This window comes from Python bivittatus, unplaced genomic scaffold (assembly GCF_059951505.1).
Source record: "Python bivittatus isolate LINGU-HERP-01145 unplaced genomic scaffold, Pbiv_v1 ctg000480_np1212, whole genome shotgun sequence".
NCBI classification, from domain to species: domain Eukaryota; kingdom Metazoa; phylum Chordata; class Lepidosauria; order Squamata; family Pythonidae; genus Python; species Python bivittatus.
In genome coordinates, this window is record NW_028277075.1 from 42237212 (window position 1) to 42259811 (window position 22600).

A 22600-nucleotide genomic window follows, 5' to 3' on the forward strand; every position below is an offset into this window, starting at 1 on the left:
CATATTAAAGAATAAGGAGGGTTTAAAATGCTATCACTAATATACTGTATAAAATAACATATTTGTAAAAAAGTAAAATTAGCATCTGTATCAATAGGTGTTATTAGCCATTTGTGGGTGGAGTTTACACAGAATCTAACAGAATTTTGATACTTTTGAAGAGATAGTTATCTTGATTGTCTACCAGAAGTTATCAGAATGTCCTAGAAAATTTACTGTAAATAGGAGAGAGGTAAGCAGCTGGTGCAAAGGTTCCTAAAAAAGTGATAATAAAGAAGAACATAGACCATGTTTTCTATCATACCCATGGTGCAGGGACAATACTGTGTTTCAGAGGGAATTTTCTTATATTTCCCTTCCAAAACAACTATGGGGAGGGCATTAAAAGAAGCTAATGTTGAAGCTCTCCTACATTTAGTGATTGAAATTTGGTATAAGTACAAAACTGGCTTGTGAGTTAAAATTCAATTATTTATACATTATAATGTTTCTGTGTTGTCTTCTGTGTCTAAAATCCCCTGTCTTAAGGCTAATTTAGCTTGATCTGGCCCTAATGGTAAAATAGCATCACTGGAAAAGCTGCAGTAACCCAATTTCCTTTGGATTGTTTTTTCCCAGGAGGATTTGAAATTATCTGCCAGTATTAGGTGCACAGTCCAACAAGGGTATGGAGTAGTTTCAGCTAGTAAGTAAAAATATTTATCCAAAGACTGGATTCAGGTTTACTGATTTCTTCTTCCTGCCGAAGCATTCAGGACACAGCAAGTGTAATGGGCTGTGAGAATAATCTTGGGAGACTGGAGGAAGAGCAGCAGTCTAGACAGTGGTCTAAGAGAAATCTGAGTCCAAAGGAGGGATGGGGACATGGAAAGCATCTCAGAAGGGACCCTCTAGTTCTCTGGAAAGTAAAGGCAAGGGAGGGGAGAAGTACTTCCAGACTTTCTGTTACTCTAACCTTACAGTAAAGGGTAGTATTAGTACTCATGGTCTTGATTTCCTGTATGGAGTACCTCAAAGGGCTGACAGCAGGTGACCTGGAAGATGCTTTAAAAAATTTAGTTTGGACTCTCACCAGAGTAGCCATGTTGTTATGTGGTCCTAGTTGATCCCCATATAGCAGTTGTGCTCAGGCTTTAGCTGCAAACAACTTAATTGCAGCAGGTATAAACTGTGCTCCTCAGGTGATATAATAAGCTTGATGGCTGAGACTGATCTCTGTGCATTTTGGGATACATAGTCTAAGTGAGCATTTCAGCTTCCAGAAGCTTGAAAAACCAACCCTAATTATTGCTGCTCAGTGGTATGTCCACCTAACTTCCTGATTCACTGTTTTGGGGGTTTGGAGAAAGTAAAGATTTTGGTTTTGGCAGAGTTTATTGTTAAGAGCTCCTCACTACAGTAACTGATGAGTGATCCCAGAGCTCTTCTGAAGTAGTAGAGGTTAAGGACAAAATTACTGCATCATCAGCATACAGTCATACACTGATATGTCTAGGGATAGTTTGGGAAGATGAAAGGCAGAATAACTTAAGTAGGGCACAGTTGACTTTGTATGTTTGCATAATGACACCATTTGCATCAATTTATATAATTTGCATAATGCAGTCATCACATGAATGACATAAAATGTTGCGAATGACATATTTTCATGAAGATGCACTTTTATTTTTAATGGATAGTTGTTAATAATGAACACACCCTTCCCCCAATTAGTCTGTTAAAATGAGGTTTCAGTATTCCTGTGTATAGTAATTAAGTATGTGAATGTAGGCAACTATGGAATGTGATTGTTTTAGTGTAGAGCCCGAGTAGAATTTTGGACAAGAGAAATCCAGGTTCAAGTTCTCTCTTGACCATAGAGTTTTTGCATACATCTATTTTTTCTCTCTTTTCTCCTTTTTTCTTTCCTTTCCTTTCCTTTTTTCCTTTTTTCTTTCTTTTTAGATATAAAATAAATAAAGGCAGGGGTAATTTTGTGGAAACAAACCAAAACCACTTTGTATACTGCCTTGAGAATATATGTGCGATGAATGAATTTTATAATGTTGAACAGTACAAGTACAACTGAAAACATGTAATACAGTAGTGGAGTCCTTGGTGTTCTCTGAGCTTGGGTCTCTTTGTTGATTAGCTTGTTGATTAGTTTATCACAAATAGGCCATGATTTGAAAAATATTATTGTGCCATTACTAGCTGTAACCAGGACTGACACATGAAACGATATAATCCATATTTGACCAGGTAGGATTTTCTGACTTGTCATTTATACATGCTGAGCCCCTTGAGGGTTATCTTTTGTTGTGTTTTTAATTTGCTTTTTGGAATCAGATTGCTGTCATAGATTTGAGCAGAATATACCACTGAATGCCAGTAATAGAATACAGATTGTATGTGGAGTTAAGAATTGTTCTTGTAGTTAAAAGGGAAAGATTCCATCATGAATATTGCAGCATAACAGATCTATTTTTAAAACTGGGACCATTACTGAAATAGTATTTTGTGTCATACAAGTAAAAAGATTAAAATGTTGGGCAGCTAAATAGAATGTTTAGAGGAATGGAGTGAGAAGACAATAACTAAGTGGTGGCAGGTGACATAGATCAAGAAACTTCAAAAACATCTAAGAGTATCAGAGACTGAGGATTCAAATGAATGATTTTGTGTATGACACTGGGGAGAAAGTTGACAGAAGTAATGGAGAGAATATAATTTGGGCTAGTGAGATATGGGAATTGTGGAACTTAGTGACCTCCTACATTGCTACTGTTGTTGGGAGAGAAAGGAGTAGAGTTGGAAGAGAAGGCAAAAAGGTAGATACTGGCAAAGTATCCAACTCTAGGAGTTGGAAGAGAAGGCAAAAAGGTAGAATTACTTTTCATACTGATAAAAGGCTTACAGTTATCAAACCAGTGAACAAATATAAACTGTTCATCCTTCACAAAAAAAAGCTGGTATCCTAAACCTCGAAATAGAAAGTAAGTTAATAGGAGTTTTGCCACACTAAAGCTTGAAATTTGCCATGTAGGGTTAGGAATGAGGTAGGACCTGACAATTTAGGGGCATATGAAAACAGGAACAGAACGTGACAGTGTCTGGCAGGGAGAGGTACAGCCATTGGCATTTAGGTGATGGTTACAGGAGAAGATGGATGGGAATGAGCAATTTGGTGCCAGCTCCCTCTTCTACTCTAATAGTCTTTTCCCAGGGCCATAGGCACTTCTTCACTGCATGCCTTGGCCTCAGGCTGTTGTTTCATGCAAGATCTGTTTGTAATAAGACTGCCTTGCTCCATGATTTGGTTTTGAAAGAGCAAACAGATCTCTCAGGGGAATGTGGCCTCCATGACAGCCGTGAACTTGTGTCAATTGATATTAGGCCCATATAAGACAACACCTGCTGGTTCTGATTTTCACCTTGGAGCAACTGAAACATGATGTGAAGATGGAGGTTTTGTTTATTAGTTCTTTGTCCTGGTTTTGATCAGCCAGAGGCTAATCACAGTTGACCTTTGCAGGCATGGTAGACTGATTAAGATGGAGGTACTTGATTTCAGATATACATTTGGGAAGTTTCCCAATGATACAATGGTGAGATATTGGATATGATTGTATTTTTGCAGCTTGCCAGTAATAGCCCTTTTTGGACTGGGAGGCTCTGGAAACAGTTACCCATGCCTATTTTATCTTGAAATTGGATTACCGCAGTGCACTGTAATTGTGGCTATCCTTTAAGACAACCCAGAAACTACAATTGGTGCAGAATGTAGCAGCCTGTACACTGATATATGTAAGCCAGTTCTGCAGTATAACACCTATATTGGGGCACTGTGTTAGCTTCCAGTAGATTTCTGATTACAGTTCAAGGTGTTTATTTTAAGCTATACAGTCCTATAGGGTGTGAGCCCAGGATTTCTGTGGGACTGTCTTCGCCTGGTCAATTCTGACTGGCCAGTTTGCTGGTCATGAGGATATGCTTTCAGTACCCTCAGTCTGGGAGGCGATAGGGGCAGGGTCCCAGAAGCAGTGCTTCTCTATTGTCATCCAGCCCTTTAGAGCAAGCTTCTCTACTCCTAAGACCTGATTGGTCCCTACTTTAGTTATCTTCTGAAAAGCTATCAAAACATGAATGTTCTAACAAACCCTTTGAAATTAATGTCTATACTTTGCCTTTCATCTAATTGCCAATGTGCTGCTTTAATTTTGTATTGTTTTCCTGAGTATTATGATGTAATCTTATGGTTTTTATTGTTTTATGATTTGGATTTGTGAACCATCTACATAGGTATAATCATGGCAGTATACAAATAATAGAAAATAAATGAATAACTAAAATATAATGGAAGATGCAATTGTTCTAAAATATAATCACTAGTCTATTAACTCAAACGTGGAGTCCTGTATCAATTTCACTGGTTCCTGGACCATTTTCAAGCTCAGTTTTATTCATTATTATTTAATTTATAGGCTGCCTGACTCCTAAATGACTTTTGGCAGCTTACAATTGAAAGCCAACATATTAAAAGAAATAAAGCCAACCAGAAGAGCAAAATACAAAGAAAACAAGAACAAAACAAATTAGATCAAAATAAAACAAAACAAAAGAAGGAGGCTCCACAATCAACCTGTCCCCAAGGCCTGGGAGAACAACCAGGTCTTCAATAGTTTTCTGAATGACATAAGGGTGGGAATCACATTCCAGAGGGCAGGAATCACAGCAGAGTAGGTGTGCTTCTTAGGTCCCACAAGATGACAGTCCACCCTGCTGAACTGAACCAGATAGTTAAGCCTCATGCCATGAAGAGCTTTAAAGGTGATAACCACCCCATTGAATCACACCTGGAAGCCAACTTGCAACCAGTGCAGCTCACAAAGCAACAGGGTCACACACGCATGCCTTGGTGCCCCATCACTGGCCATGCTGCTGCATTCTGGACCAGCTGTAGCTTTTGGATAGTCTTCAAGGCAGCCCCATGTAGAATAACACATTCTGGGTCCAAATAATTTGCTTCCTCCAGAGTAATCCAATTGTGAGGTATTTAGGGCATGAGTGACTGTCTGAAGGGTCTTCTGGCCCTGAAAAGGGTGCAGTTGGCACACAAGATGCACCTGTGCAAAGTCCCTCTTGCCCATAGCTTCCACCTCCTCTTTTAGCAGGAGCTAAGAATCCAAGAGGACCACCAGATTGTGCACAAGCCTCAGATGTACAAGTGAAACACCACTGAGAGTCAACAATGGAATATCTCCAGATCTGGTGGGCCCAAACAGACAACTGGGTCTTGTTGAGCTTGAGCCTGAGTCTTTTCTTCACCATCTAAATCTGCACAGTTTCTAGGCACATGGTTAGGACTTCAGCTGCATTGCTTGGTCGACCATGGTCAAGATATACAACTGGATATTATCCTCATATTGATGATACCTGACCCTAAACCAGCAGAATGGCCTCACCCAGAGGTTTCATGTAGATGATAAGTGGGTGTGATCTCTCCCCTCCTGTCAACACCAATTAAAACCAGCCACAGAGAAAGGAGAACCACTATAAAATGATCCAAAAGGATACTGTGGCCAAGGGTATCAAAAGACACTGAGAGATCAAGGACCACAAGAATGGATGTACCCCCCATATCTTGGCTCTGTCACAGGTCATAAACATAACCAATGCCATTGTTGCTTAAACTCTGTCCTGAAATCCAAGTAAAAATGGGTCCAAATAATCTGCTTCCTCCAGAGTCCTCTGGACCTGAAGCCCAACCATCCTCTCCGCCACCTTCCCTAAAAAAGAAAGATTGGGGATTGGACAATAATTGTCCAGGACTGTTGGACTGAGTGATGTCTTCTTGAGAAGAGAGTGCATCACAGCCTCTTTCAAGGCTGAGGAAACTGCCCCCTTCCACATAGAAACTGACACCTCCGCATGGGTTCAACCACAGGTCACTTCTCGGGCAGCGTTAACCATCCAGGATGGACCTGAATCTAGCAAACTTGTGGCTGAACTAACAGGCTGGAGAAGATCAAACTCACTCTGAATACTATGTATTTATAGAATTCTCTTCCTGCCTTTCCATCTACTCACTGAGGTTATCATTTGAGGTTCTTTTCTAGGTGTTGCCGTTTGTAGGTTGTGATTGGAAAGATCTTCCAGGTTTAAACATTACCCCCTAGAGTACTCTCCCCAAGGCACAAATTGTTTGACTATCTGTTTTGGGAAATTTCTTTACAATAGTTGAATAAGATTTGAAGGTTGCTTAATTTGAATGTTTCCATTCATCTATTCATTGGAAGTAAAGGAATTTGCCCAAATATTAACTGCTAATAACAATTTGGTACAGAAATCTTCAGGAACTTTTACATTAATGGCAACTGTTTCTGTGCTGTTGTTCTACTGACTTTGGAGATTTTCAGCATTTGAGAGTTCAGTCATTGCTTTATAGGAAGACAGTGTTGCTGTAATTTATATCCATTGCCATAATTTGAACTTTAAGGCAACAACTATATCTGAAAAATGCTGCCCAATTTAAGCAGTAATTTATAATTGATATATTAGTTAGGTTTCTCTGTGCTTTCATCCTTTGGCTTTAATCAACTGTTTTTAACCTGTTAGGTGTTTTGCAATTGTATTAAGCATTTGTTTCTCTTTACTACTTAATCTTGTAGGTCTTGTTATATAACAACAACCTGTGCATATTTTTCAGATGGATACTGCTTTTTTTTTTCTTTCTTGAACCTTTTATCATTTTACTCCGGTCAACCCAACACTTCACTATTGGAAAAATCAAAATGTATGGTACTGCAAAAATACCTTTAACTTGGAACTGTTTATTCATCAGAAAATCTTTAGATGTATTTCATATAGAATTTAAAAATTGTGGAATGTCTGTCAAGCAACCAAATTTGGTGAAGCTAGTGTAATTAGTTATAATAGTACAGGTGAAACTCGAAAAATTAGAATATCTTGCAAATGTTCATTTATGTCAGTACGGCAACTCAAAAGGTGAAACCAATATATGAGATAGACGCATTACATGCAGAGTGAGATATGTCAAGCCTTACTTTGGTATAATTGTGATGATTATGGCGTACAGCTTATGAAAACCCCAAATTCACAATCTCAGAAAATTAGAATATTACATGACATCAATAACACAAGGATTGGAAATAGAACAATATCGGACCTCTGCAAAGTATAAGCATGCATATGTACTCAGTACTTGGTTTGGGCCCCTTTTGCAGCAATGACTGCCGCAATGCGGCATGGCATGGATGCTATCAGCCTGTGGCACTGCTGAGGTGTTATGGAAGACCAGGATGCTTCAATAGCAGCCTTCAGCTCCGCTGCATTGTTCGGTCTCATGTCCCTCATCTTTCTCTTGGCAGTGCCCCATAGATTCTGGGGTTCAGGTCAGGCGAGTTTGCTGGCCAATCAAGCAGAGTAATCCCATGGTCATTGAACCAGGTTTTGGTACTTTTGGCAGTGTGGGCAGGTGCCAAGTCCTGCTGGAAAATGAAGTCAGCATCCCCATAAAGCTCGTCTGCGGAAGGAAGCATGAAGTGCTCCAAAATCTCCTGGTAGACGGCTGCGTTGACCCTGGACTTAATGAAGCACAGTGGACCAACACCAGCAGATGACATAGCTCCCCAAATCAACACAGACTGTGGAAACTTCACACTGGACTTCAAGCATCGTGCATTGTGTGCCTCTCCATTCTTCCTCCAGACTCTGGGTCCTTGGTTCCCAAATGAGATGCAAAAGTTGCTCTCATCAGAAAAGAGGACTTTGGACCACTGGGCAACAGACCAGTTCTTTTTTTCTGTAGCCCAGGTAAGACGCTTCTGACGTTGTTTGTTGTTCAGGAGCGTCTTGACAAGAGGAATACGACATTTGAAGCCCATGTCCAGGATGCGTCTGTTTGTGGTGGCTCTTGATGCACTAACTCCAGCCTCAGTCCACTCCTTGTGAAAGTCCCCAACACTTTTGAATGGCCTTTTCCTGACAATCCTCTCCAGGCTGCGGTCATCCCTGCTGCTTATGCACCTTTTTCTACCACACTTTTCCCTTCCACATAACCTTCTATTGATGTGCTTTGATACAGCACTTTGGGAACATCCAACTTCTTTTGCAATTACCTTTTGGGGCTTTCCCTCCTTATGGAGGGTGTCAGTGATGGTTTTCTGCACAACTGTCAGGTCAGCAGTCTTTCCCATGCTTGTGATTCCTACTGAACCAGCCTGAGAGACCATTTAAAGGCTCAGGAACCCTTTGCAGGTGTTATGGATTCATTAGCTGATTAGAGTGGGACACTTTGAGCCTAGAATATTGAACCTTTTCACACTATTCTAATTTTCTGAAATTGTGAATTTGAGGTTTTCATAAGCTGTACGCCATAATCATCACAATTATACCAAAGTAAGGCTTGACATATCTCGCTTTGCATGTAATGCATCTATCTTACATCTTGGTTTCACCTTTTAAGTTGCCTTACTGACATAAATGAACATTTGCACGATATTCTAATTTTTCGAGTTTCACCTGTATATTTTAGTGTATATTAGTGTTACATTACTTTTCTATGAAGAAGTAAGTAAAGTGAAAGTATTTCATTTGGTGAATGTGAGTCTGTATATGATCTGTGTCCAAAAATCACTGTTAATAAATTGCTCAGTTGGAAATAAAAACCTGTGGCTGTTTAACTGCAGTATTTTGTAATATTCTTCACAGGGTTCCCCAGATTCCTTGTTGCATTAGTTGCCTAAGCATATCATTGCCTGAGCTGCAATGGGTTGGAGCCATCTGTTGCCATTATTTTTCTGCCACAACAATTAATATCTTGTCTAAGTAGCTGGCATACAGTAGTTTCAATTGTTAAATGCATTTATAATGGTCTCTGCCATGCTTTTTAAAATTGCCTTGCTATCATGCAGACATCATAGTTATATAAGCAATCACAGGCAGCTTAAATGGCATTCTAGGTTATTTTTATATCCATACAACAATATACAATATTGGGTTTATATATATCCTTTTCATAGGACAGAAGAATTTAGATTGTCAGTGTTTCTGTATTGCAAACTATAGTTTGAAGGCTGTTTTCTACTTTATTTTTAAGCATATTAAAGCAAACAAAACCAAATGGGAAAATAAGCAAAATTATAACAACTTTGTCATTTTTCAACATAATTCTAGGCATTTATCTAAAAGGCTTGCTGCAGGAACTTTTTAAACATGTATTCCAAGATCAGAATGGATTATTGACATGCTGTGGCTTTTTTCTTACTCATATTTTAAGAATAATAATTGAGAAGGATGGAAAAGTCTCTTTTAATCAGCCATACTTAGCACTGTTTGCTGGATGCTTCTCAGACCAGGCTTGTTTAATAACCTGTTTTAAATTTTGCTGACTAGTTTAGCTTCCTGTAGCCCCTCTTTTCTCCTCTTTGAAAATGGAGACAGCATTTTTTTGGCTCTGATTTTCTAGCATCTCCCCCCTTTTCCAAGCATTTTCCAAGTTTTAGATCATTTCCCTGAAATAGTATTGACAGTTTCTTTCAACACCTTGTTGCACAATTCATCTGTTCATTTAAGGAAATATTTAATGATTCTTTAACTACCTTGTACCTTAAACAAGGCTACAAAACTTGTCCAAAGTTGAATACAGTTCTTGGAAGAGAAGACTGATACAAGAAGAGAGTTGACACGTGCATTTGTTGAAGGTGGGGAAGGGAATCCATTACTGTGGAAACCTATACCGAGTTCACATTATAAAAATCAGTATAAATCAGCTAACTAAAACTGGTCAGGACTTCTTAATGACTACTATGAAATTGTCCTGGCATGCAGTTGACCAGGTAAATATAACTAGAAGGGTAGCAGTCCAAAGGTGGCGATTTTCCCTTTCTTTTCTTGGAATGGTCAGATCATCTTATTCTATTTAGGCTTGCAGTACATCTTCCCCTCTTCAGGAATAAATATTTTTAATTTTGTCCCTTCAAGTCAGCCTTGATTCCTGGCACTACATGGACAAGTCCATGCAGGTTTTTTGGCAACTTTTTTTTTTTAGAAATGTTTTGTTATTGCCTTTTTTCTGCCATTTGGTTGAGAGAAAGTGACTGGTCCAAAATCACCCAGTTGGTTTTGTGCCTAAGCCAAGATTAGAACTCCTGGTTTCTAGCCCAGTGTCTTCAATAGAAACCTATTAACATTGTTTCCTTTTGAAAGTTAATGGATACTCCTAAAAACAGAATAGTGTCTATCTGTCACTCTAGGTTCTGTCATTGGAATCACAGGTAGTCTTGGTGGCTAGAAATGTCATTATCCTTTTCAGCCAAGACTAATACACCACCTGTAATTTTTCCTAGAAGCGGATATAGCTGTCCTGCTAACCTCCTGGTTGGATTTCTGCAATACATTTGACTTGGGACTACTTTCAAAATGGCTTGGAAATTTCTGTATAGCTTACTGATTAATTTGAGCCTCTCTATAGCTTATAACCACCATGGTATTCTTCTCAACTGACAATCTGAGTTGGAGACACTGCTTTATTTTACTGGTGATTTCTGGAGGAGTGCTGGGAAATATAGTTCTACATTCTGGCAATGCATCATGGTGTTTTTCAGGGCTTACTACTATTCCTCTTACTATTTAATATATGCATTAAATCTCTGGGGAAGTTCTTCCAAGGATGGGTGTTCAGTAGTTATAACATCTAGATTTACCTTTCCTTTTCTCGTAAACCAAATTATGTTCTGAATCAATGTCCAAGTTTCATACAGGACTGTATAAAGGCCAATACATTGAAATTCAATCCAGATAAGTTGAAAACACTGTCAATAAGTGCTCTGTCTGTTCAAGTGAGTAATGTTCAACCCATTCTGGAGGTATGTATTTTGGGTCTTCACTTTTATCCAGTGGTTTGATTATTGCTCTTTCAAGGAGAAATAAGTGGACCACAACAGTCTGAGATAGGCAGGGATCAAGCATAACAGTGGTTGGTGAAATTAATCCAACATCCTTGTCCATATCCGTAGGCCCCTGCAATTGGAGCTCATCCAATACAACAGGCTAGGACTGTGCTCTAGATGCCTTTCTAATAGAACTACAGTGTAGAATCAAAGCCTTGCTAATTTGAACAATTTTACCTTCAAAGCATCTCACAATTTATTGCAGAAAGCTGTATCATCAATTCCTTTTCATGTGATGTAACAGATTTTTCACTCTCAAAACAATTGCTCTATATGGAGATGCACAAGAGTAGCTACAGCAATAGCAGTTACAGGTAGACCTTGCTTACTGACTGCCTCATTCAGCAACCATTTGAAGTTATGATAGTACTGAAAAAATAACTTTATGACCAATGCCCGCAGTTATGACCTTTGCAGCATCCCTCAGTCACATGATCACCATTACAATCAGTATGCGTTGTCCTTTGCCTGATATGATGTTTTTCTTTTTTTCCCTTCTTGCAGAGCGGAGAAATTGGAGACGAAGGGATTACAAGAGAGTGAGCAGGCACACAATGAGGAATACACTGGGCTGTTTGCATTGTGCACTTGGGGCTGCTGGTGCCACTGCATTCTTCCTGTAGATGTGTATTCCCCATTGTGTGCCTGCTCACTCTCTTATAATCCCTTCCTCTCCAGTGAATGTAAATACAAACATTAATTCCCTTCTTGCTAATTATCCCAGCCTTGGGGTAAGCATTCCAAAGGTGGGGGAGTGGGGAAAAAAGGAAGCTGAAATAAAATCTTTAGGAGGCAAACAAAAGCAGAAGGTGTGAAACTGTTTAGTCTTGTCAGTTTTGAGCCTGCTATCCCAGTGCCAGGGTGTGCATTTCAAAGGGCTGGGGAGTGGGGAAAAAGAAAGCATAGTCACAATCACACGATCTCCCACTTAACGACTGCTTCTGTTAACAACAGAGCTGGTGGTCCCCATTGTGGTCACTAAACAAGGACTACCTGTATTTGTTTGAGCAGCTACTTTTTTTTAATTAATTTTTTATTAATTACAAAAAAGGAATAAAAACAAAAGTGCTTTAACATAAAAGTGAATATAACAACAAAATAAATATATCATCATATTACACAATTACAATTCTATATATACTTATCTAGTACAAATATTATTCAAGTACATATATATTTCTAATAGAATTATATAACTATCCTGTTCCCCCCCCCCAGTGTATTTTGTATAAATGAGTCCCATATTTCATTATACTTGTCCATACAACATCTACGTCTATAGGCAATCTGCTCATAAGTGGCAAGCACAATCAGGTCTTCAATCCATTGACCAAATGGGGCCATACAGTTATCTTTCCAGTGTTGCAATATCAATCTTTTGGCCATAGTAAGGGCACGGAAAATCCATTTATGTTGTCTGGTTGTCAAATTCCATGTACTAGGTATATCGTTCAAAAGAATATTATCCTCTGAAAAATTTAGCTTTTCTTACACCATCATATTTATATAGCCCACTACTTTCTTCCCAAACTTAGTAAGTATAGGACATTGTAAGAATGTATGTTTTAAAGAGGCATTGTTCTTATTACATCTCCAACAAATACAGGCATAATGGAGTCCAATAAATTCTAAATATTATTTTTTATTGTATAAGTCATAGTTTAAGATCCATTGACATCTTGCTATAGAAGTTAAGACACTCTCCCATTGTCTAGGCAATATAGAAACCTCTAATTCTTTATTCCACTCATCCCTTAGCATTTGCATATCAACTTGTTTTATTGATAACAAATATCTATACAAACTAATAGTAGATTTTTTAGTTTTAAAGGATTTAACAAGTTGTTCTAATATCTCAGGTGTCTCAGAAGCTAAAAATGCTGCTGGTCCAAACAGTGTTGTTAACATATATTGTAGCTGTAAATATTGCCATTGGGTTACACCTGATAGACGATATTTATCTCTTAACACAGCATACATTAAAAATTCATTTTCATCATGTACCAGTTGGTTCAATGTCAGTATCCCCACTTCCATCCAATTTTTCCATATCACCATCTTTTTCCCAATTTTTAAAGTTGGATTTCCCCATAAAGTCAATTTGGCATGGGAAAAAGGGTCAGATCTTTTTGTTTGAGCAGCTGCTTGAATAGTAATGGTAATTGAAATAATTTACCCCATATCCCTAACCTCCTTGGTTCTATTTTTTGTTGATCAAGCAGATTAATGCAACAGCAGTTTAAGGATTACTGGGTTTTGTAGTGTTTTCCTCAAGAAGAAAGAATGGTCTTTCAGGGAGGGATGGATAGATGGATAGACAGATCTTGTTAAGAATACAAGTATATTCCTAGAATAAATAAGCATACAAATATAGAATGTACTGTCAAAAGGAACAAAGTGTATACAGTGTACTGCCAACAAAGGAATTCAAGAGACTGTTAACTTGGTAAGATGATTGCAAGGTTAATTAAAAAATATCTTGTTCAAAGATCAGAATAATTGAGGTAATACCAGAGAACCAAAGGGGAAAACATGAAGAATAATACAGAGATAGACCAGTGTTATGTTATGAAGTTAAATTGTGTGTTTTTTAATTGGAAGAGTTTATTTTCTGTCATGCCTGTTAGTTGACAGTATAACTATCTTGGTATGGTTGGACTGGCATGCATGTATCAGTCTGAGGGCTGGAAACTTTTTTTTAAGTTAAAAAAAATTCAAAGTAATATTAGATTAATACTATATACATAAAATGGTCCTATATTGATTTAGCACTTGAAAACCACATCAATATTCATAATTAACAAAACACCCTATGTCATAAAAATTTTCAGCTAAGATGTTGTTATTAACATTTACATCAGTTTACTTGAGGGGGGAAGGAAATTAAAAATATAAACTAATGTATGCAGTCCAAATTTCAACATTCTTTTCAGTCAGGATTGAATAAAACACTTACAGTTAGTCCTTGGTTAACAACCCTAACTGGGACCAGAATTTCTGTCACTAAGCAAAGCGGTTGTTAGGAGAAACATCATGTGACTGCACCACTTAGCAATGGCAGTTCTGGTAATCCCAGTTGCGGTCATTAGGTGAGGACCTCACATTTCTTCTACCCTGCTGCACTCGCCTCTGCTTCAACTCCATCCACCCACCCACCTATCTCTCCCACCATTTCTACCCTTTTGGCCACCCTGCACTCTACTGCCTACCCTGCCATCACTGCCACCCGTAGCTGACCTTTGCCATCTTTTTCCTCCTGCTGCTGATGAGGTACACCTAGCTGAGACAACTGCTGGTCCTTTGTGAGGCCTCGGGCTGCCAAGCGTCAGAGGTTTGATCACATGACCATGGGAACGCTGTAACAACCATAACTTCAAGAACTGGCTGTAACTATCATTCATTCAGCACCATTATAACTTCAAATGATCACTGAACAAATGGTCGTTAGGTGAGGACTACCTGTATTCAAATATAGAAAGAGACCACTCTATAAGTGGTAGAGAATAGGTATCCTTCCAATAATGTGATATCTTTTTTTCACAATCATAAAAACATTATTGTTGGCCTTCTGTTAATTTCCTTACTATTTGACATATAAATCAAAGAACATAAATATCTTTAAAAACCAATGACTCTTCCAGACCAAAATCAATATATAAAATAATTTCCATTAGGAAGGTAACAACCCACATTATTTAAACCAACATTGTATTTTCAGGGCCATTAAATGAATCCATCAAAGTGTTCCTGAAAATATGCAGAAGTGTCCCTTGCATAGCAAATACTATTATTCTTAAATTAATCATAATTTAGTGTGTAATGTGACATACAGATGCCAAAATGTTGTTCAACTGATTTTTGTTTATTTTACACTATAGTATTTTGTTTAATACTATATACATAAAATGGTCCTATATTGATTTAGCACTTACTAACTCCATAGTTCCTTACTCCATAGTTTCCTGTAATTTTGAACATTTGATATATCATAGCTCAGTGTCAGGCCCACACTGCCTGAGGGACAACTGGGTGCTACTGTGGGTAGAAAGAGATGAACCTTTTTTGGGTGTGATAAGACTGAATAAGATTAGTGATTGATCAATTATTGGCCCCCATTCCACAAGCCAGCCTCCTCATTGCACAGATGAAATTTATAGATGATATTAATGACCTTGACCAGCAAAAGCTTAAGTCAACATGTTCTGGAGACTCTGGAAAACAATAACAATAACATATTGGAAAGTTTGGTGTAGTGGTGAAGGTGCTGGCCTAGAAACCAGGAGTCTGTGAGTTCTAGGCTCCCTTCAGCATGAAAGCCAGCTGGGTGACTTTGGGCTAGTCATCCCATCCCACCTCACAGGGTTGTTGTTGTGGGGAAAATAGGCAGGAGTATTAGGTATGTTTGCCACCTTGAGTTATATACAGTGGAACCTCGGTTTACGAACTTAATTTGTTCCGTGACTTTGGTCGCGACCCGAATTGGTCACGACCCGAAGCAAATTTTCCCATAAGGTTCAATGTAATTACCGTTAATCCGTTCTGGTGTGGAGGACAGGGAGGCGGCTATTGCTTGGAGGGAGAGTCCCCCTCCCTACGACCACGTGTCAGGAGTGGAAAATGGTCGTGGATCACGTGTCAGGGGCAGAAAAATGGCCGCGGATCACGTGTCAGGGGCGGAAAATGACCACGGACCACGTGTCGGGCGGAAAAATGGCCGCGGACCACATGTCGGGCGGAAAAATGACCATGGACCACGTGTCAGGGGCAGAAAATGGCCGTGGACCACGTGTCACGGGCGGGAAAATGGCCGCGGACCGGGTCACGGGAGGGAAAATGGCCGTGGATCCTGTTCGTAACCCAAGGCGGAGTTCGTGAACCGAAGCAAAATTTTGCGGCCGGAGCTGATCATCACCCGAAAAGTTCGTGAACAGAAGCGTTCGTAACCTGAGGTTCCACTGTATATATAAAAAGGCAAGAAAATAATAATAACAACAACATCTGCCTATCCCAGGTCCTTGGGAAGGACTCAATAGGTGGATAAAAATGCCAAATCCAGTCTAAACAACTGGATGACTGTGCAACAAACAATAATAATGTATAAATAATATGTAATAATAATGCTAAATTATTTCTGCTGTTATTAATTTTAAATGTTATTTCTGGTACTGGGACAACCGAAACACTTTGAAGATGCAACATAATTTTATTTGCATGCATACAAGCACTAATACAGTATATACTGGACCCCCAGCAAAGCTTTGATACTCTGCTGAGCAGCCACCAGCAAAAGCAGAGCCAGGGCCTGCTTATATGCCTTTGGCCCATTACATTGCGAGGCAAAGAAAGGCAAAGGCAAAACAAACAAACAAAGAGGCAGACCCAGTGGAAATTACAGCGTGGTGTTGGAATATTTTAGATAAACCATCCACGTGACCTTATTATTATTTATCCCTTCTTACTAAGTCAGCATGCTACCTATACTCTATCTGAGAGATGGTGAGTGAATATAAACAATTTGGTTTACTGAGCCACAGGTTCCTGAATGAGTCTTCTCCCTGTTGCCACTCAGGGTCACTTCAGCTTGCCGTAAATGTCTTACAAGGGCACTTTAAGGAGTTCGTGTGTATGGGGGGGGGCATCTCATAGGTTTGGTAGTGAATGCAGTTTACATGTGTACGGGTGAGGTACCTTTTACCACCACATTCCCTCATATTCCCCCAACACATATTAGTTTATTGGTTTTATTTTGGACATATTAATTATAATGGTTATTTCACCATCTGAAGGTGCCCAGAATATTTTGATGAGAAAGGCAATAGATTCCTGCTGTACTGAATATATTTGTGGGGGGCAAGGGAGAGTTAGATTGCTGCCATTTCGGCTCTGTGGAAAACTTTATTCCACATCAGTTTGCTATTTTTGAACTCTTTACACTATTTAAAATGCAGAGAACTGTGACTCCCAATATGCCTTTTTTATAATTTTTATATTCACTTACTTATCCATATTTCACATTTCTAAATATGGGCATTGTATCTATATTCTTGTTTAACAGCAAGCATCTTGACTTCAAAATACCGAGCATTATCATATAAGCATCTCAGTGTTGCATTATTTTTCAAATATCTGAGTATATACATTTTTATTGTTACCCCAGTCCATGGTGGCTCTGTCCACCCACTGCCCTTGAAGAAGAAACCCAAGAGAAGCATATGTTCTTCTTGCCTGAAAGAGCTTTAGCTATCAGCTCTCATCTTTCTTTCTCACTGCTAATAAACCATCCAAAAATTCACACATTGGTGTGTTACATTTGAGATCTTGTCTGATGCCACTGCCATTGAAGTACAGCCCGTTCTTTTTGTTCAGTATCCAGCAAATTCCAATCCTGCTTCCAACATCTTTTCCATATATTGTGGGCCTTTATATCCGTCTCTCTATCTGACCCTTTATGTGGAAACCTGAATTACTTAACACAAAGGGATCCCAAGGCTGGCTATGTCTCTTAGAAATTTGGGAGTAATTTATAGACACCTTCTAAGGTTGTAAGAAATGGCATTTTTTAATGTGTCAGAAAAGAAAAAAATTAAAAAACATAGAGTATTTTGTGTCCTGGCTTTAGCCACTATTATTTAGATGTCAGACCTAAGCGATCTATTCAAAAAGATGACATGGAAAACAAATGTGAATCACTAACAATAGTTTATCTATTTGAAGATTCATACCTATAACCTTCATGTAATTCCAAGGAGTTATGAAATAGTCAGCTTATCCATCTAGGTCATATTTCTTTATTGCTATTGATTGAGTCTCACAGCCAAACAAACCTTTCACGTCTGTGCTTTTTAAACAACTTTTGCTCATGAGTGAAATCTGCTTGTAATTAAATACTTTGCTTCCTATGCTTGAAGAAAATAAACTATTTTCTCTTGGGGGCAGTGGTAATATGTTTGCATAATAAGGTTATATATTTCTGTAGTTGAAGTGCAAGAAAATTGGGTAGAAGGATGACAGTAAAATGTATAGCAGTAGTTTCCACCAGTGCTTCTATATGCTGAATAATGTGCCTAATGAAATTCATTATCTACAAAGTGTCATGAATACATGTTAAGGAAATATGATGCTGTTATATCAAATTCTAGTCTTTACTCTTACAGCACATACCAGAATATATTATTTCAATAACTAAATTATTTTGAAACTTTTTATGATTTACTTTCCAATAACCTGTAGATTTAGGGAAGTTCAATAAAACTTTACATACTTCGATGAATCCTATTCTAGTGAGAAACCCTCCCCCCTCACTAGGAATTTTTGATGATAATGTAGCCGTGCAGTGAAAATAAGATTTTCCCATTGCTACTGAGAAAATTACAGAATGGTTAAAATTATTCTATTGCATATGATTATTATCTTCATTCTGGAGTGTAAGAACACATGTGAAATGCTGCAGCAGATTATTAATGTCTAAATACCACAGAATTTCTTTTACATGCAGTAGGCTTTGAATACGTTTGAATATGTTTTGAATAAACATAGAATAATAACGTCACATTTTACTAGACAGATGTACAGCTAATTTTTCAGCAGAATTTATTTTATTATTCAAATTTATATAGCTGCCCATCTTATATATATTATTCTTACCATAGTACTGAAACTTGCCAGTGTAGATAGCTGGCAATACTGTGAGCTGGTTGAGAATAATCTGCTTTTTCTATATCAGTATTTTTGATACCAATGAATTCTCACAAGAAAAGCCATCCGTTGTTAATTCTGCCCTACTTTCTGTAAATTAACAGAGAATAATGCAGAATACGGATTCTCTACAATTTTTAAAAAAGAAAAGTTGCTTTAGATTAGAAATGTGTGTGTGTGTGTGCTTTTCCCCTGTCCAATATTTCTCCAATTCAGTGTATTTCCCCACAGATGTGTTTTAACATATACTTCTTCTCAGAATAATTTTGAGATGATAATTGCATAGGATAATTTGGCAGGTCACATAATTTAAGTTTTGATTCTCACGTTAGTCCAGGATGGGATTAATTTGTATCAGAATTCACAAAAATCAAAATAGTACTTTTCCTTATGAATTTAATATGAATTATTCTGTTTAATTTCATCCTGTTTTTTTTTTTTCTCTGCAGGTTAATAATGAAAATGTAGTCAAGGTTGGCCATAGGCAGGTGGTGAACATGATCCGACAAGGAGGCAATCACTTAGTTCTTAAAGTTGTCACAGTAACCAGAAATCTAGATCCGGATGACACAGCCAGAAAGAAAGGTACTGTCTTTTCGTTATTTTAACTGTCTCAGATGCTTCTTCATAAAAAGAAACTGGTATGCCATTCCATTTTCTGATATTCAGGATATCTTTAATTAAAGGAAAAGATAAATGTCCAAATTCAAGAATGCAAGGGTTCTTTTAAAATAGATTCCCAGTGACATGAGCACTGGGACTTCTGATGTTATCCAGTGCTCCTGAAGTGTCTGTGTGTGTGTGTGTGCAATAACTGGGTGGAGGGGTCTAATTTTATAATTTGTTCCCACTTGATTAGTCTCCTTCTCCTGCAAGGTGCTATTCCACTCTGTATGAATGAAACAATTTATACACTTTGCCAGGATGGATATGAAATTGTTCCACAAGGAAGTAATTCCAACAGTGCTAAATATCTTTCTGAAAGACAAAAGAGGGTTAATACATTTATGTCTGAATCCAATTATGTTTTGTTGTAATCTATCAAAAACATGTGTTAATACATTTTCATGTACATGCTTCGCTACACTAATGGCCATCCCTATTGTTTTGCAAAATGTGGGAGCAGATTTTCTGGGTCTCATGAAAGATGTTTCATGGTATATAAAGGCATTATGCATCTTTTTATGTCTTTTTCTTATTAATACAACTAACTTGCAGTTTTCTCACTGCTGTGAAATACACATGTGTGTTACCATCCTTACATGATACTTGCTTTTATAGTTGTATGTTGCCAGTCATGTTTTAAATCATGCGCATACCTTTATAAAGGAATAACTAGTCTTAATAATAAACGAAATTTGATTTATTGGGAGTTTTCTATTTAATCAACGTATGATATCACTGTATGTAGTAGTAGTAGTCATAAACTAATATGAACAATGAGCTGGAAATGGCATGTTTTCAAGCTAGAATAAAGCTGGAGCTCTTATGTTGGGCTGTCTTCCAACATTGTTTATTGATTGATTATGGAGGTGGCAATATTAAAAAATAGCATGTCAACACTAATTCCTATTATTTTCTGCCAAGGTGTTGGCACTTTCCCTCCTTTTTCTAAGCCTTTTCCACTTTCATTTCTCAGAGTTAGTGGTGATGGTAATTTGGTGTTTGTGTTTTTGAAAATGATTATAAGGAAATCCTGCAGCCAACTACCATGCATTTTTGGCAGTTGACTCTTGGTTAGTGGCTTTTATTTGTTCTTTACCTTTTCCATGTAGTTTGTGATTTATTGATCTGAATTTATGTTACAAATATACCTGGTCAGAATTGTAGTTCACTGTCTACTCTTAGGAGCAGAGTTAAATGTAGGAATGGAGTGTGCAGGATTCATTAAGCCTATAAATCTCTTATTTTCCACATGGTTGCCAGTTTTATATATGTGAGCTTCAATAACACAAAGCCTTCTTGTGATAACCCAATTTTGGCAATATAGTAGAAAATCAGCATGCTATGCTTATGATGATACATTTTTATCTCATAATTCTGGAATGATATAAAACTAAGAGCTCAGCATAGCAAATGTATGGTTTAAAAATTCAAGTACAGTACACTTTTTGCCTAGCCAGAAAGTAATACCCTTGTTTTGCAGGCTGTCAAGTCTAAGATGTCTAATTCAAACTTTCATTGAGCAAAATTAGTATCGCTTTTTTTCTCCTTTCATTTTGATTTAAGTTAAAAATGATATGCTATGACATTTCAGATATATAGGAGCAACGCTATAGAAGCGTCATTGTCTGGTTCTTTTTGTCTCCCCCCATTTCCGTTCAGATCAACTTATTAGATAGTTTTCAGATACCTTTCTGCTGCCAAATAAACTGCTGATGTGATGCTCCACATGTGATACAGAAATAAGAGCTTTCAAGATTCAGTATGCTTGCATTTTTTTTTAAATAAAAGATACGATACGGAAATGCGTTGTATTTTTCATCTGTGAACATTTCTGTATGTCGCTCATAAATATCACTAGAGATCAGTCAATTTTATCTTTGGGGCATTGAGGCAAGCGGTTTAATTTTCATTGAAATAGCAATGTAATTTTGGATTGAATCTGAACATTGTATTCTGAAGTATTCTTACTTATTATCTATATCCTTCTGTTTAATGCAAAGCCCCACCACCTCCAAAACGGGCTCCAACCACTGCACTGACCTTGCGGTCTAAGTCAATGACCTCAGAGCTTGAAGAGCTTGGTAAGAAAGTGTTTTTAAAGAGCATGCTGCAATAATGGAAATGTAAAGACAATATTATACTGTTTGAAAGTGAACTGCACCTTGTACTGAACATTGGATTGAAATGATTACATGGGAATGTTGCATTTCTGGAAATCCCAAGTTTGCATGATGAGCATGAATAATCCTACTTTGTTTCCAGCTCTGCAAGAGAATGTATTTATCATTCATATGCATCATCATTTTAAACATTAAATAAAATTGTTGCTTATGTTATTGTCTTTTTGAGTAATCAGTTCCTCTAATATTTTTTTATTTTGAATTTCTGTGGCCTCTCATTAGTGGATAAAGGTAAGATATTAGTCCTTGTTGATAAAAAGCTGACAAAAAATAAAACTTTGTAACTGTAAGGCAGATAGCTCCCATTGGAGTTCTTTGCCTTGATCCCCTAAAGCAATCAGTAGATGGAAGCAGATTTCTGCTATCAGAGCTCCTCAATCAGCAGTTCAAAGCCCATTTGAAGGTTATGCACACACCTAACAAGAGATTGTCAGCGTTATCATCTCTGGCAGTCCCAATTGCTTGTAAGATAGAAGAAGGGGAAATTGCTTTATGAATTTGTTTTTTTAGTGCCTTCCCCCTCTGCTGATCATTTAATAACTAACAGAGTAGAACATCCATTAGGCAAAGGGACAGGATCCTTCCAGGAATGCAGCAACTGGTACACTTCCTATCATTATTCTTCTGGATCTGAACCAATCATAATTGCTTACTTATTACTAAAACTTTGAGGAATTTGCATGAGCAAGAAAAAGTGTTCCTTTTTGAAGTTTTTTTTCAGTTTTTAATAATTGCATGGTAATTGGTTTAGTTGTCCTAGTTATGAAATACTATGAACGTAATTGACTAAATGGTTAATTCCTAATAACTTCCTTCAGTATCTTGATCTCTCTTACTAGTCAAATAATTGGAAAAAAAATCTCTTAATATAAGCATATATAAATTAAACAACTACAGTTTTTGTATTGTCAAAGGCTTTCACGGCCGGCATACGATGGCTGGTGTGGGTCTTCCGGGCTGTGCGGCCGTGTTCTGGAAGTTTTGTTTCCTAACGTTTCACCAGCACCTGTGACCAGCATCTTCAGAGTGCAGGAGCACAGACAGGAGCAGTTCTCTCTGTGCCCAGGGTGATGTGACCCTTTTGTGGGTATTTATAGAGATATTGGG

At 37.8% G+C, this 22600-nt stretch overlaps 1 protein-coding gene across 12 annotated transcripts in view; it reads left to right on the forward strand.

Moving 5' to 3' along the window:
* Positions 1–22600, forward strand: part of SHANK2 (SH3 and multiple ankyrin repeat domains 2) — a 395084-nt gene that overhangs the window by 323690 nt on the left and 48794 nt on the right. For 11 of the 12 annotated variants that reach the window (XM_088145802.1, XM_088145800.1, XM_088145797.1 and 8 more), the window contains 2 exons: positions 19097–19232; positions 21314–21394. In XM_088145802.1, the coding sequence (XP_088001928.1) occupies positions 19097–19232; positions 21314–21394 (217 nt within the window). The remainder of the gene's footprint in view (positions 1–19096; positions 19233–21313; positions 21395–22600) is intronic. The other variant, XM_088145807.1, reaches the window with a different exon arrangement.